The following is a 17,028-nucleotide window of genomic DNA, read 5'->3' on the forward strand; positions in this document are numbered from 1 at the left end:
CCATGTTTATAAACACCAGTGACATCCTTCATTATAGTTCATTATTGGAAGAGGAAGACATAAACTCCGGGGTGGGGGATTGTTATCATGGCTTATAGTAAGAAATATATATTTGGTTTTCATCTTATTCCTGGCACAGAGCTTCTAAAACCCTTGTGGGTTTTTTTTTTTTGGTTTTGTTTTAAGATTTTATTTATTTATTTATTTGACAGAGAGAGAGAGATCACAAATAGCAGGGAGAAGCAGGCTCCCTGCTGAGCAGAGAGCCCGATGCGGGGCTCGATTCCAGGACCCTGAGATCATGACCTGAGCCGAAGGCAGAGGCTTTAACCCACTGAGCCACCCAGGTGCCCCAAACCCTTGGTATTTTGAAGTGAGACGATAGAGGTGTCTTTTATTATGTTAATGGCGTGACTTTTAGACAGTCTAAGTAAGGGTGGGGACTGGTTGCTGGTGGAGCCAACCATTTCATTAGAGGATTGGAGCATCTAGTCCCACCCCCCAGACCTCTGGGGAGTCCAGAAGGGCTGGAGATTGAGTTCAAATTGCCAATGGCCAATGATTTAATCAGATACGCCTGTGTAATGAAGCCTCCATAAACACGCAGAAGGGGAGAGTTGAGAGGGCTTCTGGGCTGGTGAACACAATGAGATTTGGGGGGAGTGGTGCTCTTGGAGAGGCATGGAAGCTCCGTGCCCTTCCTTCAGACCTTTTTTGCTGGCTGCTGTTCCTCGTAAAATAAACCAGGAATCTAGTGAGTAAACTGGTTTCCTGAGTTCTCTGTGAGCCGCTCTGGCAAACTAATCAAAACCAAGGTAGGTGGGTCTTGGGAACCTCTGATTTAGATAGAACTGGTAGATCAGAAGTACAGGTCACCCCCTGGGTTTGGGACTGGTTTCTGAAGTTGTGGAGATGGGGGCAGTCCTGTGGGACTGAACCCTTAACCTGAGGAGTCTGATGCTGTTGGGGGGATGGTGTCAGAATTGAGTTAAATGGTGGGACAACCACTGTTGCCGGAGAATTGTTTGTTGGGTGTGTGGGAAACAACCTTCCTATCACACACCAGAGTTGGGTCCAAGAACCCCAGAAGACAAACAAAATAACAAAAGTCTGCCAGGTAACTCTTCTACGTTCAGCTTTGGAGATACTCAAGGAAATTAAAAAAAAAAATGTCCTCCTATACTCTGGTTGTTCAAAGCCTTATTAGGAGATAATACAAACTGTAGAGAGGAGTACGCAACCGGCTACCATTAAAAGCTGAAATGTGTTTCAGGTCTAATATATTACAGTGTGTTGCTGTTTGTTCCTTAATTTATGAATGGTTTCTATAAACACTTACTGTGTGCTGACTGTGTTACAGTAAGATTTCTGATCCTCAGGATTTTTTGTGCTGGTGGTTGGAGGAAACAGACTTCTGAACAAAGGAGTACAAATCAGAATTACAGGGGCTTGAGAGATGTATGTGCCGGGTCCCTAGGCTTAAAGAAGTTTTAATGTCAGCAGAGATTTGGAGTCTAAATTCCCTCATGTAACGGATTAAAAAACCTGAGGCTCAGAGAGGTAAAGTGACTCAAGGTCACACACAGCTAATTGTTGGAAGAGTTAGTACTAGAATCCAGATCTTCAAACTCAGATGGCTGCATGGAGAGGGTGTGAGCTGAGGAATTTGCATTGGAGAGGAGATGAAATTTAGGAAAATCTCCAATGCATTTTTCACTGGTCAGTATTGGGGGGTAGAGGGCCCTATGGTATAGGAAGAAAGAATGCCTTGCTCTCTAGAACAATTAGGTTCTACACCTAGCTGTGGCCTCCTACATAGAATGTATCCTTAGGTAAGTGATCCAAAATGCTAAAAATAATACTTCCACATATGTTTTTGACATGTATGGTTTCCAGTAGCACCTCGCCACCATCATCTCAATTGATTCTTGAAACAGCCCTCTGGGGTCTATCAGAAGGGCATCCTTACCCTATTTTGCAGATGAGAAAACTGAGGCATAGAAAGGCATGCAGCTGGTTAAGTGAGAAAGTGAGCTTGGAGCTCTCGGGTGCTTCTAGCCCAATACTCCCCATGATGCCATGTTTATACCAAGTAGGGGACAAGAGTGGTTAACCAGCAGTATCATTTGATTTTCTTCCAGATGCATTGTGAGAGGTTTCTGTGTATCCTGAGAATAATTGGAACCACGCTTTTCGGAGTGTCTCTCCTCCTCGGAATCACCGCTGCTTATATCGTCGGCTACCAATTTATCCAAACAGATAATTACTATTTCTCTTTTGGACTGTACGGTGCCTTTTTAGCATCCCACCTCATCATCCAAAGCCTGTTTGCCTTTTTGGAGCACCGAAAAATGAAAAAATCCCTAGAAACACCCATTAAATTGAATAAAAGTGTTGCTCTTTGCATCGCTGCATATCAAGAAGATCCAGACTACTTACGAAAATGTTTGCAATCGGTGAAGAGGCTGACCTACCCGGGGATTAAAGTCGTCATGGTCATAGACGGGAACTCGGAAGACGACCTCTATATGATGGACATCTTTAGTGAAGTCATGGGCAGGGACAAATCAGCCACCTACATCTGGAAGAACAACTTCCACGAGAAAGGTCCTGGTGAGACGGAGGAGTCGCATAAAGAAAGCTCGCAACATGTCACCCAGTTGGTCCTGTCCAACAAAAGTATTTGCATCATGCAAAAATGGGGTGGAAAAAGAGAAGTCATGTACACGGCCTTCAGAGCGCTGGGACGCAGTGTGGATTATGTACAGGTGGGTTTCCGAATTCCTGCCAGGGCAAACATACATTTAAATAAAGCAGCTTTTGTATCTCTCCAGGCATGTGCTATATAGCCCATCCTTGTCTCTCTGAACACAGTACTCCTTTCAGTTCATTTGAAAACAGCCTGACTGTTGAAAGCACAGTTTGAAAGAGAGGAAAAAAAAAAAAAACATCTTGTGTAACTGTTAAGACTATCTACGAAAATGCTTAACTTACGCAGTGTTACGGGTTGGAAATCAAGATTATTTTGAACAGGAGACCCTTCCTTCCTTCTCCCTCCCTCCCTCACCTTCTCTGCCCCCTTGGTTCTGCCAAGTCAAATCCAACGTCATTTTCCACAGTCTTAAAATCTCCAGCCTGGTAAGAAAATAGTGTCTGCCAAGCAGAAGGGTCTTGAGAAAATCTGCAGGCTTGAGAGATGGCTATAAAAACGTTTTTCACAGAGACCGGGCAAAATGGGGGTGGTGAGAACGATTTTGATTTAAAAGGGTGAAGAATTCAAAACTGAGAGACAGAAAGAAAAGGAAAAGAAAAAAGAGAAAAACAAACAGACCAAAAAAAAAAAAAAAAAAAACCCTTCCCAGAGCAAAACCAAAGTAATGTTTATTTCATTCCCCAAACAGCATTACCTCACTCACTGCACTTGACCTTTGAAAGCATTTGTGATGGTGTTTGCTCTCATGAAAATGAGACAGGCTCTGTCTGTCATTAATTCCCTGACTGCTCGCCCTTGGGTTTCTCCCCTCTTGGTTCTCACTGAAGCTTTCTTTAGAATGTTGGTAGGGTCCTTGTGAATTGGCAGGTTGCAACTGTCTTGCAGATACTTTCGTTAGGTTTTTGGCCAGGATGATACGGAAAAGGGAGACCTATCTCTGGCTTAAGAAAATTCATTGGGACACCCTCCTAGTCCTCTAATAGGTGAAATTCTACTTTTCAGAAGAACTGTCATATACTTTAGGGGACTTGATTGCCACAAAGTCATGGGCAGTGGCATGACAGGCTCTGTGTCATGGGTTGGGAATGGACACTGCCTTCAGAATCGGTTGATGCTAGCTGGACGACCTCGAGTGGGACCATCTCCCTAAGCCTCAGTTTCCTGCATAGAATAAACCAATCTCATAAGGGGTTTGGGATTACCATGGGGTAAATTTTGGTTAATAGCTGAAGAGTTTTGAGGCACTTTTTTTTTTTTTCTCAGTTCACACTAGTCTGCATATTACTATCTTCTGGGGAGTTGATATATAGTTTCATTCTCTAGTTTCTCCTAATTTCTGGAATGGTCACAGTTGAGGTGGTTTTTAGTTAACTCAGGACATTTTTATGTATTTTCATAATGCAACTTCAGGCCCAGATAGGGGAGGCAATTATCCTTTTATTTACTTATTTTAATAAATATTTCTTAAGGTTTTGTTTATTTATTTGATGCAGAGAGAGAGAGAGCACACAAGTAGGGGGAGCAGCAGGCAGAGATAGAGGGAGAAGGAGGGGAGTGAGACATGGGACCCTGGGAGCATGACCCAAGCTGAAGGCAGATGCTTAACTGCCTTGAGCCAGCCAGGGCCCCTAAAATGACCCTTTTAAAGGAAGTGATGGGATGGCTGGGGAATTTATAGAGGGTTTGAAGACTGAAGCTCTGGGCCTAAAATGAGGAAGCATGTTTTGATATTTTGCCTTTAATTCTAGTTAAAACCATTGCTATGTTGGTCATTTCTAATCAAGAGGTCATTGTGAGCACTTTCATTCTTTCTTTCTTTTTTAAGCCTGTTCTTCCCAAATCCCCTTCTCCCTTCATTCTTGTTTTGAATTTTGTTTGTATCCTTGACAACTTGACACTGTGCCTGACCAGGACAAAATAACACAAACTGTGAAATGTTAGAGTAGGCTTCTTGCTAGAGCCCTAATCAGGTTCGAGAACTTTCCTTCCATCAAGCTGAGGCCTCCAGAGAGGCTGACCCAAGCAGCAGCTGTTCCCTGGGCCCTGAATCCTGCTGGAATTCTCAGCCCATTCTACGCTCTCAAACCTTTTGGCATTCTGAATCCAGGTGATTCCATGCTGTCATCCCTCATCCCATCCCCCGATATTTAACCGTGTGTGTCCTATAAAAATGGAAGTGTCCTATGGTTCAAACCTGTGCATTCTCACCATCCATTCTGAGTGACCCAGGGTCCAAGCGTTGCAAAGCAGAAGCCACAGAAAGACAAAGGAGAGGGGGTTAAAGGAGGTTGGCTACTAAGCATTTAAGTGACTGAATGGGAAGAGCAGGTTGGCTACAGAAAGAAGTGAAGTTCAGGTGCTCACACAAGAGAAGACAGGGTTGGGGCGGGTGTGGGACCATCGGCTCACAGGCTTGCTAACTTGGCTGAAGACACTGCTTAGCTGTGCAGACACAGCCAAGGCAATTGGTCTCCTCTGGTTGCTGCTGGGTCTTGGGCCCTGGTTAGCTCTCTTTCCACTTGACCTTGAGTAGTTGTCCTGCTTATTCTCATGACCTATTTCATGCCTTCACCGCCCTCCCAGCACCGACCCAAACTTCCTCCCTAGCTATTAACACATAGCCCTGCCTCCGACAAGAGAAAATCAAAGGTACTGCTTCTGAATGCTGTCAAGGTCGTCTTTTCTCTTCCTCCTTTACAGTGGCAAAGGTTCCCAACTTCACCTCTTGTCTCAAGGTGAACCTTTCTGCATATTCGCCTGGGCACTCTGGGGCAGCTCCCTCTAATCTCTACCACGGCAAGGCTTTACTGCCTGTCCCTCCACCTGTCTCAGCTCTCCTGTCTGGTCTTCTCCGCCTTAAGCTTTTCAAATAATTAACACCGACCTAGAATACAGAGAAGTTTTAGCCCGGAGAAAGCCAGTGTGGTAGCAAATTCACCTAGGATGCTAGTGGCTGCTTTCAGAGATAAAGAATACAGGAAAACATAAATAATGAAGTGAGAAAAGAAGGAAATGAGAAATAAAAGAGGAGAATGGGGAAGATTTTCTGAATTTCGAATCAAAGTGTTTTCTGGAAAGAACTTTTTTTTTTCCCCAAAGAGAGACATCTGTCTCGTATGGCTTAAGTAAGGTAGGGCAAAGTCTCTTACTTTTGCAAAATAGTACTTCTACTAGCTTTTTTATTTACTATAGTAACACATGGTGGTGTGTTTAAAAATACGGAAAAGCGCAATGAACAAAGTTAATATCCTCCGCAGCAAATACTTGACCTATAGATTCTCAAATTTGATACTTGACAGCCTATACCTTTCTGATTTTCCCCTATTTTGAAATAGTTTTCAGATTAATATTGTAGTTCCTTTTTTTATTTGTTTATTTATTACTTCTTAACAATGTCAGAAGACTTTTTAGGTGTACTTTGATACCTAGATTATGTAATTTCTTTATTCTTCTGCCTTTTTACTGAACATGGATATTCCAACGTAAGTGGCCACTGGTAACCATGTGACCAAGGTGTAACTATCATTATCCCCTGATGTGTGTATTAGGGATTGTCCAGGCACAAAATAACATACTAAGCATAAACATTTTCTACCGGGGAAGATTAGAGGAGACAATTTTATGATTAATTTACTTTTTTTTTTTTTAAAAGATTTTGTGTACTTATTTGACAGAGAGAGAGAGACCACAAGTATGGGCGGGGGAGCAGGCTCCCCGCTGAGCAGAGAGCCGGATGTGGGGCTCGATCCCAGGACCCTGAGACCATGACCCAAGCAGAAGGCAGAGAGAGGCTTAACTCACTGAACCACCCAGGCGCCCTGATTAATTACTCTTGATGCTATCCTAGGTATCCATGATCCTTTAGCAGGAGAAAAGTAAGACAAAATTATTCATAATTGTAGATCTGACCTCCATTATTCATGGAATCTGTATTTGTAAATGACCCCACTCATTAAAATGTAAGCCCCAAATCAGCACTTGCAGTGCCGTGGGGATCATTTGCAGACGTGGAGAACAGCGTACAGTTTGAGTCACCTGACGTGCGTGTTCCCGACTGAGGTCAGAGAAGACCGTGCTCTCAACTGTCTTGTACATGGTACAGCACAGCGTAAACAAGGAGCTTCATAATCTGCCTCGTATCATGTTTCTCACATTGTTGTGCCTTCTGTGGGTGATAGGGCTGTTTAAAGTGCCCCCCCCCAATGTAGTGCTGAGTGCTGGCTAGTGGGACTGCCTCACGGAGGAGCTGGATTTGTTGGGGGGCTTTGTTCAGAGGTCAGTAAAGTGCTGTCGGCCCTGAATTCAATGTTAATGACTCAAATTCACATTTTAAGATGTATTTAAACAGAAATGCAAATAAAACAGGATTCGTTATTGATCCATAGACAAAAATTTGCAACCAGAGGCTCAGAGGAACTGAACCCATATTTGTGCCAGAGGCAATTGTTTTGGTGTTACTCTAAGTCGGTGTTCGTGGAAACTTCGTGGGACGTAACTGTCCAGGATTGTGAGAATCACCCGATGTCCTATTTCCTTGGTTCCTGTTCTCTATGAGAAACCTAAGGAATTCAAATACTCCGAGGGCCAATGTTGAGAATGTTGTGTCTTCCTGTATTGTTCATACTAGAGGGTGAGATTAGAGTATGTTGAAACAGGAATGGGGCAATCTGAATTCTAGACTTGACTCTTGTTGTCTTGCTATGGTAGAACAAATGATCTTCGAGATACATCCCGAGCTCAAAGCTCTAGCTCAGTATAGTTGGTTCTTCTTCTTCTTCCCCTTCTTCTTCATTTTCTTCTTTAAAGATTTTTTTAAATTTATTTGACAGAGACAGTTCACAAGTAGGCAGGCAGGGGTAGGGGAGGGGGGAAGCAGGCTCCCTGCTGTGCAGAGAGCCTGATGGGGGACTCAGTCCCAGGGCCCTGAGATCATGACCTGAGCTGAAGGCAGAGGCTTTAACCCACTGAGGTACCCAGGTACCCCCTTCTTCTTCTTCTTCTTCTTTTTTTAAAATTTTCCAGGATAATTTTAATTCCTCTGACATTGTAATTTCTTTCTGGCAATACACCTAGACTTTGCATGAGTATAGTCAAAAAACAAAGCCAAAAAACGGGGGGGGGGGGTACCAGAATTTGCTTTTCATTTAGCAGTTACTGTCCTGTTTTTCACTTTCATTTTTATTTTGTCATTTTTATTGTATTCTCTCTTTTTTAAAGATTTTATTTTTGAGTAATCCCTGTACCCAACATGGGGCTCAAACTCAACAACCCTGAGATCAAGATTCGCACACTCTACTGGCTGAGCCAGCCAGCTTCCCCTACTTTCATTTTTAATCTGCCCTTTGCCCCATATTTGGATTCTTGAATGTAAGCCCTGTGTTAAGTGGCACCATAATGGGATTTCCTGACTCCCTTCTTTAGAATGAGAATTCCAGCCATTTGGAATAAGGGTGTTTCAATGGCTTAAGCCTTAGAGGTGATAACATTTGGTTTCCCATGTTCTCATGTTCCCAGCTGGCTTGTCACCTTTTTTTTATTTTTTGCACCTTCTGTGACTTTTTTCACTCGTGTAAGCCTTCCTAAAAAGAGAATGACCAATGACTCCTTTTTTAACCTTCATGTTTTGAAGAGATTCTAGGTTGACCAAAGTCAGTAATTATTTTACAATAGTTTGGATAATTCATTCTACCAAGAAAGGCATATATCTTCCCATTTTTTTTTTTTTTAAGCAACAGAGAAGGGCCAAATTGCTTAGATGTCTATGATTGTCTTAGATACTCGTGATGGTCTTAGATATTCATTGACTAGATTTGAGCCCCTTGCCATAATCTCAATTGATGTAAGAAAAGGTGGTCTTCCTTATCCTTCTCCCCCTCACAAAAGATTATCTTTCTTTATTTTATTTATTGTATTTTTTAATTAATTAATTAATTTATTTATTTATTTAACAGAGAGATCACAAGTAGGCAGAGAGGCAGGCAGAGAGAAAGGGGGAAGCAGGCTCCCTGCTGAGCAGAGAGCCGGATGTGGGGCTCGATCCCAGGACCCTGAGATCATGACCTGAGCCGAAGACAGAGGCTTAACCCACTGAGCCACCCAGGCACCCCTTATCTTTTTTTCTTTGAGGGTATTTTTTTTTTTTTTCTGGAATGGTTTTACTAATGAATTTCAAAGTGTCTTTTTAGCTCTAAAATTTTTAGATTTTATGATTTTGTATTTGCCACTTTAATATGAGGCTAGTAAATTTAGCTATAGCTTACTTGTAAATTCATTTATCCAGAATCCAAATAAATAGAAAATCAATTAAAAGTTAAAAGTATCATGCAATATTGATAAGGTCCTAGAAGTTTGTTATAATAAAATTAATTACCATATACTATGAACTTCTGAATAACCTTTTTGGTTATATGAGAAATTTTAAATTGTGTGCAATATTCTGTTTTTGGTGAAGGTTATTTTCCATTATTATTTTTTAGTTCCTCAATCTCCTGCATGTCTGTGGTATCAATCAAATTATGTACTCTTTTTTTGGCAGATAAAATTGAGTTCTCAAGTCCATTTTTAAAAAATAAAAAAAATTTTTTTTTACAGATTTTATGTATTTATTTGACAGATCACAAGTAGGCAGAGAGGCAGGGAGAGAGAGAGGGAGAAGCAGGCTCCCTGCTGGGCAGAGAGCCCAATGCGGGACTTGATCCCAGGACCCTGAGATCATGACCTGAGCCGAAGGCAGAGGCTTAACCCACTGAGACACCCAGGCGCCCCTTAAAAAATAAAATTCTGTCCCATACATTTAGATACTTACAAAACCGAAGAGTATTTTCCTCTTTTAAATTGTATCACATTAAGCAGGTTCAACATCAATGAGGCATGAAGTCAAGATGCAACAAACACTTTTTTAAGTTTTAATGGGCCCAGGGTCTATCCTTTGGGAAAGGATGAACTTCCACACATTACACCCCAAGGGTACATTCAAGGTTATGAATGAATACTAATCAGCTGCAAACTGCTCTTTAATCTTTTTTTTAATTTCTTTTCTCTAGTGAGTGACCCAATCTTTTATATTGCCTGCCCAGGATTCAGTTTTCTTAACTTCAGCTTATTGGGTATTGGAGTAGGCATCAGTTTCCTTTCTCCCTGAGCCTTCACGTACCCACAGTAAGGGTATGAAAGACCCCTTCTCATTGGATGAGTGTCCTTAACTGGGTCCTCTGTTTTTGGTTTGTCACTTATGGTTTAGGTTTATCACTTTACATCTTCCTTTTATTGAGCATTTACTACGACCTAGCCATTATTCAGTGTTTTACATGCATTATTGAATTAACTTACCAACACAACAAACTTCAGGTGGATGTGATGATCCGTATTTTTCATCTGAGTGGTGAAGGCTTAGAAAGGTGAGGTGAGGGCACCACGGTCAAGAAACTAGTCCATGTTTATATAAACTTCGTGAGTGGTGGATTGAGACCGATCTGTTTGGTTCCAGTATTTGCATGGTGCTTTCTCTTCTACAGTAGTGTGTTTCTTCTGGTACTACACTGGTAAGAGTTCAAGGAGGGCACCATCTTGTGTTTGCTAGTAAATAGCTAGTAAATAAATAAAATCACTAAAAAATAGTGATTTTTGGTGGTGGTTCTGGCCTATCCCTTTTCACTAGAGAAATGCCCTGATGGAAAGGAGGGGGGAAGGAGGGAGACTCCCATTTACTTCATGGTAAAGCTGTGTCAGGAAAGCTGGTAGTGGGGTCATGACCAAGAGTAAATTCCACACACTACAGAAAAAAAATAGTTTCCCTGGGTCAAGGTTAAGATGAAGGGTCAAGCCTTGCAAGTAGGCAAAGGATAAAGGCAGTAGCAACAGAAGGGGACCTGATTTATTTTCAACCTGTTAACTCATTGAATGAAGGCGGCCAGAGTAATTAAGAACTTCTCTTAATCTGTGTAGCTCTCAATGCCCTTTGAAGCGGTATGGGGGTCGAGGTGGGGGTGGGGAGATCCACCAGGCGGTCTGAAAGGAAACACGTTAAAAAAAAGTGAAACATTTAAAAAAGTGAAACACAGAGACTTAACATTTTGTTTTAGTCTTGGGTCTTAGAATTTGAACAGCTTTTGGTAGAACAGGTAACAATATTTCTAAAGGAGAGTTTGTTAGATTAAATTTACAGGGAAATAAGTTGGAATGAACTTATAGTCTAATCACGTGTGTAATAGACTATAAACTAATAGTCTGTAACTGAATTACAGACAGTTGCAGACACATTGAATTTGTTCATTGAGGTAAGAGATCCTCGATATGTAATCAATTCCTATGGTCATTCTAGAGATGCTCTGCTGAACCGTCCATTTGTGGTAAGGATTGTCATAATCCCTTAGGTTATGGGTTTACTTAGCACAAAAATGTAAAGATTATTACCTCGTGCTAATGGTGTACTTTTCTAAGGTCCTTTTCAGTTTACAAGGGACTTGATATGCAGAATCTCACTCCAGTACCATTCAGATGGTAAATGACTTGTTAAAGTTCTCAGAAGTTGCGAGATACAGGCCCCAAGACTTCTTGACTCTGAAGGCATTTGTCCTTAAACTGGGCAAATCTTGGCCAAAGGAAAAAAATCTACTTTACCTAATGTTTTACACCTTTTATGCCTTTCCTGTTCCTTACAACACATAAAGATGGAGGCAATGTTTTTTAAAAAATCCACTAGAATTAAAATTGGGTTTAGAACATACTTAATCTAAACTTTTTTTTTTTTTTTTTAATTTTATGAAAGAGAACCCTCCCCCTGCAACCAATTATTTTAGTCCCAGGGTTGGCAAACGTTGCTTGTAAAAGGCCTGATAGGAACTGTTAGACTTGGCGGGCCATATGGTCTCTATTACAACTCTTCCACTTTGCTGTTTTCGTGTGAAGGCAGGCATAGATGCTGTGACAGTGAGTGGGTATGCTTGAGATCCAGTACAACTGTACTTACGGATACTGAAATTTGAATTTCACATAATTTCTATGTCCCACAAAATAGTACTTTAAAGCATTTTTTTCCAGTTATTTTAAAAGGTAGAAACCACTATGACTCCACAGATCATATCATAACAGGTGTCAGGCTGGACTTGGCCTGAAGACCTTAGTTTGTCAAGCCCTGTTTTAGACCGGGAGGGGGATGGGGAGTGGGGAGTGGAAGTGGTGGGAGCCGGGTGGGGGGTGGGGGGAAGGGAGGCTGCCACCTCTTGACTGTGAAAGGGCAGGAGGAAAGAGGAAGAGAGCAGTGTTAGGCACTTCAGTTGATGATTCTGTGACTGAGACTGAGGTGGCTGGTTCCTCCCAGAATGTCTTTGTCTTGACATTTTCCACTCATTTTAGTGAGATTTTGCTGACTTCACTTCATTTCCATATCTCCTAGTGAGAAATCTTATGACTCGTGATCATGTGGTTTTAAACCAATGACAGGGAGACACTCAAGTATGAACAGAGAGGCGTTTCGATTTGTTCTCTAATTGTTTCCTGTGGGCAAATCACGGCCTGTAGTTTGTGTCCCCAGGTGAGGTCAAGCTCTATGTCAGCTGGTGTATGTCCCTCACAGTCTAGCCTAGAGCTAAATGGCCGACATTTATGAAATTACATACTTGTTATAATTGGTGGGGAGGCAACTAGAAATCCTGTTCCCACTATACAGATACTCAGAGGGGCTCAAGTCACACTCTGTAGAGAGTAATGAATACATACTAGTAGGTCCGTGAACATACATGCTGACTGTCCCAGGTGATGGCTTTCCAGCCGGCATTCTGTCACCAAAGAGCATCCAGAAACCCAGATTTTGAACTTCTTATTTCTTTTTCTTCTTCCTTTTTTTTTTTTTTTTTTAAATATGGAATGCTTCACAGCTTTGGATGTCGCCCATACCCAGGGGCCACGTGTGTCTTCTCTGTATGGTTCCAAGTTGGAAGCCAGTCACAGAAACTGAGTTTCTCTAAAGCACTTTCATCCGGCTGATGCATATCCCTGCCCAGGAGACTTGTGAGAGATTTCCCTTCTGACACAGCTCAACCCACCATGAGAACAGTCTCTCTCAGAGAGCTGCTGGCGCTTTGCTGTTGGAAACTGGCAAGGACAGGACCCATTTAAATATTCAGAACCTCAGAAGTTTGGTTCACGGTTAGTCATTTCAAAGGGGCAGTTCCCTTGGCTTGCCTGTGCTCACAAGGTGGAGTTACTTGAACATTAATTCTAGATTGCCCCCTTCCTGTTGTTTTTATGCTTATTTTAGCTTTTTCCGGTTTTACCTTTCCCAGCCTGAGTCAATAGAGGTGGGTGTGGCCATAGACTCAGGATCCTGGATGCTGAAGGCGGTTTGAACTCTTGCCTTCACAGCTTCTACCCTCATGAAGGGCTGGACAAGCTTGCCGCCATCCATTTACAAACCTGTGAATAGACAAGGCACGCGAGAGGAGAAAAGTCACCTCTGGAGAAATTTGTTTAGGCTTGAGGCTAGCGTACCAACCCAAGCATTAGTAAAATCCTATTTTCTACAGTGAAAAACTAATGCCTTGCTGTTGCCTAAGTGAGATCATGCCGGACCAAAATAGAATGCTGAAAAATGAAGCAACATAAACGGTTTTTATTTAGAAAATAAATGGTTCTAAACCAGTAAAATAAAATAAAAAATTCAGATGTTAACCCTAAAATTACTATGATTAGTTAAATCCAGAGAGTTATAAGGTTATAACTGAATACCCTGTATACCTTTAATTTCCAAGTTCCAATAATGTGTTTAAATTGCTGCTTTCACCAACATTATATTCATTAATATATATTAATATTTTTTGCAGAAAAATGTAGCTGTCAGTAAAATGGAGACAGACACCGTTTTAAAAATGTTGAACTTTGGGGCGCCTAGGTGGCTCAGTGGGTTAAAGCCTCTGCCTTCGGCTCAGGTCATGATCTCAGGGTCCTGGGATCCAGCTCTGCATAGGGCTCTCTGCTCAACAGGGAGCCTGCTTCCTCCAATCTGCCTCTCTGCCTGCTTGTGATCTCTGTCTGTAAAAAAAAAAAAGTTGAACTTCCAGGGCGCCTGGGTGACTCAGTTGTTAGGCACTGCCTTCAGGCTGGGGTCGTGATCAAGCCCCCCATCAGCCCCGCATTGGGCTCCCTGCTCAGCGGGATGCCTGCTTCTCCCTTTTTCACTCCCCCTGCTTGTGTTCCCTCTTTCACTGTCTCTTTCTTTGTCAGATGAAGAAATAAAATCTTTAAAAATAAAATGTCGAGGGGTGCCTGGGTGGCTCAGTGGGTTAAGCCTCTGCCTTCGGCTTGGGTCATGGTCTCAGGGTCCTGGGATCAAGCCCCGCATCGGGCTCTGCTCAGCAGGGAGTCTGCTTCCCTTCCTCTCTCTCTCTGCCGCCTCTCTGCCTACTTGTGATCTCTCTCTGTGAAATAAATAAACAAAATCTTTAAAAAAAATAAAAATAAAAATAAAATGTTGAAATTCCATAGCTATTTATGTGAGAGACTCATACTATATATGGGGGGGGAGGGGAGAGAGAGGCCCCTTAAACTCAGTTTATGCTTCTTAGTTTGTTTTTTTTTTTTTAAACTGGTGTATCAAATCCCTATTTTAATGAAGTAGTATGGAGAACTGTAAAAATAATTACTTTTGATACAAATAAATAGATTTTTTTTTCTTAAGATTTTATTTATTTATTTGACAGAGAGAGAGAGATGGCAGGCAGAGGGAGAGGGGGAAGCAGGCTGAGCAGAGAGCCATCCCAGGACCCTGAGATCATGACCTGAGCTGAAGGCAGAGGCTTAACCCACTGAGCCACCCAGGCGCCCCATAGACTAAATCTTGATTAAGTCCATACAGTGTAGTCAGAGTTTATGGCAAAATAATGGGAATTGCTGATAACTCTCCAGTCCCTATCAGTTATGTTGTCATTTGGATGGGGATATGAATGAAACCGGTTCATTACAGGTCAACTTTGATCAATTTTTATCTACTAGGCTTTGCTGCAGTGTCCAGAAAAGGATACTGTGTCTTATTGGTATTAATCAGGGATAGAGAGCTGGGAGCATTTCCCTACTTCTGATTTTCTTTGATCATGTGTTAGAAGGTCTGGTCACAGGTGTAACCCATCTGGCAGTAGTAGCCTTTCTCAGCGGCCTGACTCCTTCCTCCCCAAATGATTTCATCTGATTAGTGAGTATAGGAGAAGGGTTTGCTGGTTCCTCCTTTCCCCTTTCTTCTGGGAGTGGGCTACCACCAAGAAGCTGGCATCTTCCATCCTTTTAGAAGGGAATGCAGGTTATCTGAAGGAGGAGGCTGACCCCACTTAGATGTTACTTGGACGTGATAGGTCTAATACAGGAAAGTCTAATTATGAAGCGTGCTATTCCACAGGTAATTAGATATGTTCTCTCTATTCTCTTTAGGATTATACAGGTAATATTTTGGTCTCTCATCTCCCTCATTTTTCTGTCTCATTTTCCAATAGGCTCAGAAATCAGGCTGGAAAGAAAAGTATTTATAACCCTGCCCCCTTGGGCCTCCAACAGAAGGGGCTCTCAGAGGTTCATTGGTGGAGGCTAATCCCAATAATTTTCTTGAAGCTGTAGTTTGGTTTCGTTTCAGAATTACTTTTTTGGACCCATAGAAAGATTGTTTTTAAGAACAACTATTAGCATTTGTAGAATGACTTAAGATAATTTACATTATGTACAAAGGGCTAGATGAATACTTAATGTTTTAGAATAAGAAGGTGGTCTGCAGATCACGCTAGTTCCCTTCCTGATGCTGTATCAGCGGCTAAGTCCAGCTCTTACGGACATCTTGCTTCAAAGGTATACAACCAGACGTAAGAGAATTGCTTTCCTGTCTTTTAGTCACCATATTAAAATAGGGAGGGAAATTATTGTTAAACATGCTCCCTTTCAATAGTCTTCATAGGATTTTCTGACCATCATTCAGACCTGAGGGATAAGTTACATAAAGGGCTTGTCTAAGACAATAGCAACAACAATAAAAAAAGACCTCCGGTGACCAACCTAAGTTGTTTACCAAGTCCTGGAAAACTGGGATGTTACCTGGGACCTAAGACTTTTCATTGCCAAGATGAGGAGCAGCCGTGGTAAACCAAGACAAGCTGCTTAGCCTGCAGGACACACCTAGCACTGCCGCTGTTCCTTCCAGCCGTGCCATTTCCTTCAGTACTGAGCGTGCTGTTTGTATTGGTCATGACAAAACAGTCATCCTTGCGGTACTTGCTTATTGAGGCCCTGTGACAGTCAAGCTGAAGGCCTACTCTGTGTGCCTGGTTTTGACGGTAGTGACCACACTCATAATTCTTCCTCCTCTTTAACTGATTTCTGCTTTCTTCTTTGCAGGTCTGTGATTCCGACACCATGCTTGACCCTGCCTCCTCTGTGGAGATGGTGAAAGTTTTAGAAGAAGACCCCATGGTTGGAGGTGTCGGGGGAGATGTCCAGGTGCCTATGGCTTCACTTCCTTCGCACCTCCCTTTTAGATACACTCTTAACACACTGATTCTTTGCATGTATATTCACTACACACCAAACTCTCTGCCAGATGTTGCTTTGGTGATAGAGACACATGAGTATGTGCCTTGAACCCACTTTATTGCCTCTTTTCTTTCCTTTTCTTTTTTAAAAAAGATTTTATTTATTTGACAGAGATCACAGGTAGGCAGAAAGGCAGGCAGAGAGAGAGAGGGGGAAACAGGCTCCCTGCTGAGCAGAGAGCCTGATGTAGGGCTCGATCCCAGGACCCTGAGATCATGACCTGAGCTGAAGGCAGTCTTAACCCACTGAGCCACCCAGGCGCCCTGTCTCTTTTCTAAATTAGAAAAAAAAAAAAAAAAAAAAAAAAAGGATTTTTTTTTTTTTTAAACCCTGGAATGTAACCCTTGTTAGGTATGGCTGATAGGTAATATAAGTTATATATAATTTAAATGTGTAATGATCTCCATATCTTCTTGAACCATAACTTAATGTTCTGGTAAAATCTGATGTTGGGGGCACCTGGGTGGCTCAGTGGGTTAAAGCCTCTGCCTTCTGCTCAGGTCATGATCCCTGGGTCCTGGGATCAAGCCCGCGTCGGGCTCTCTGCTCAACAGGGAGCCTGTTTCCCCCACTCTCTCTGCCTGCCTCTCTGCCTACTTGTGATCTCTGCCTGTCAAATAAATAAAATCTTAAAAAAAAAAAAAATCTGATGTTGGAGATCATTTAGTTGTGAAGGTAAAAAAATGGAAGTGCTGAGGATGGATTCTATATTTATACCTATGTATTTAAAAGATGATTAATATATGGTTGAT

The 17,028-nt window shown here is 42.1% G+C and overlaps 1 protein-coding gene across 1 annotated transcript in view; it reads left to right on the forward strand.

Annotated features, from left to right (window-relative positions):
• The window catches only part of LOC111146646 (hyaluronan synthase 2), a 30,730-nt gene that overhangs the window by 11,071 nt on the left and 2,631 nt on the right, over positions 1–17,028 (forward strand). The window contains exons 2-3 of the mRNA XM_022502282.1: positions 2,142–2,768; positions 16,082–16,183. Of these exons, the coding sequence (XP_022357990.1) occupies positions 2,142–2,768; positions 16,082–16,183 (729 nt within the window). The remainder of the gene's footprint in view (positions 1–2,141; positions 2,769–16,081; positions 16,184–17,028) is intronic.

Source organism: Enhydra lutris, unplaced genomic scaffold (genome assembly GCF_002288905.1).
Source record: "Enhydra lutris kenyoni isolate GAN:26980312 unplaced genomic scaffold, ASM228890v2 scaffoldscaffold14, whole genome shotgun sequence".
NCBI lineage: Eukaryota > Metazoa > Chordata > Mammalia > Carnivora > Mustelidae > Enhydra > Enhydra lutris.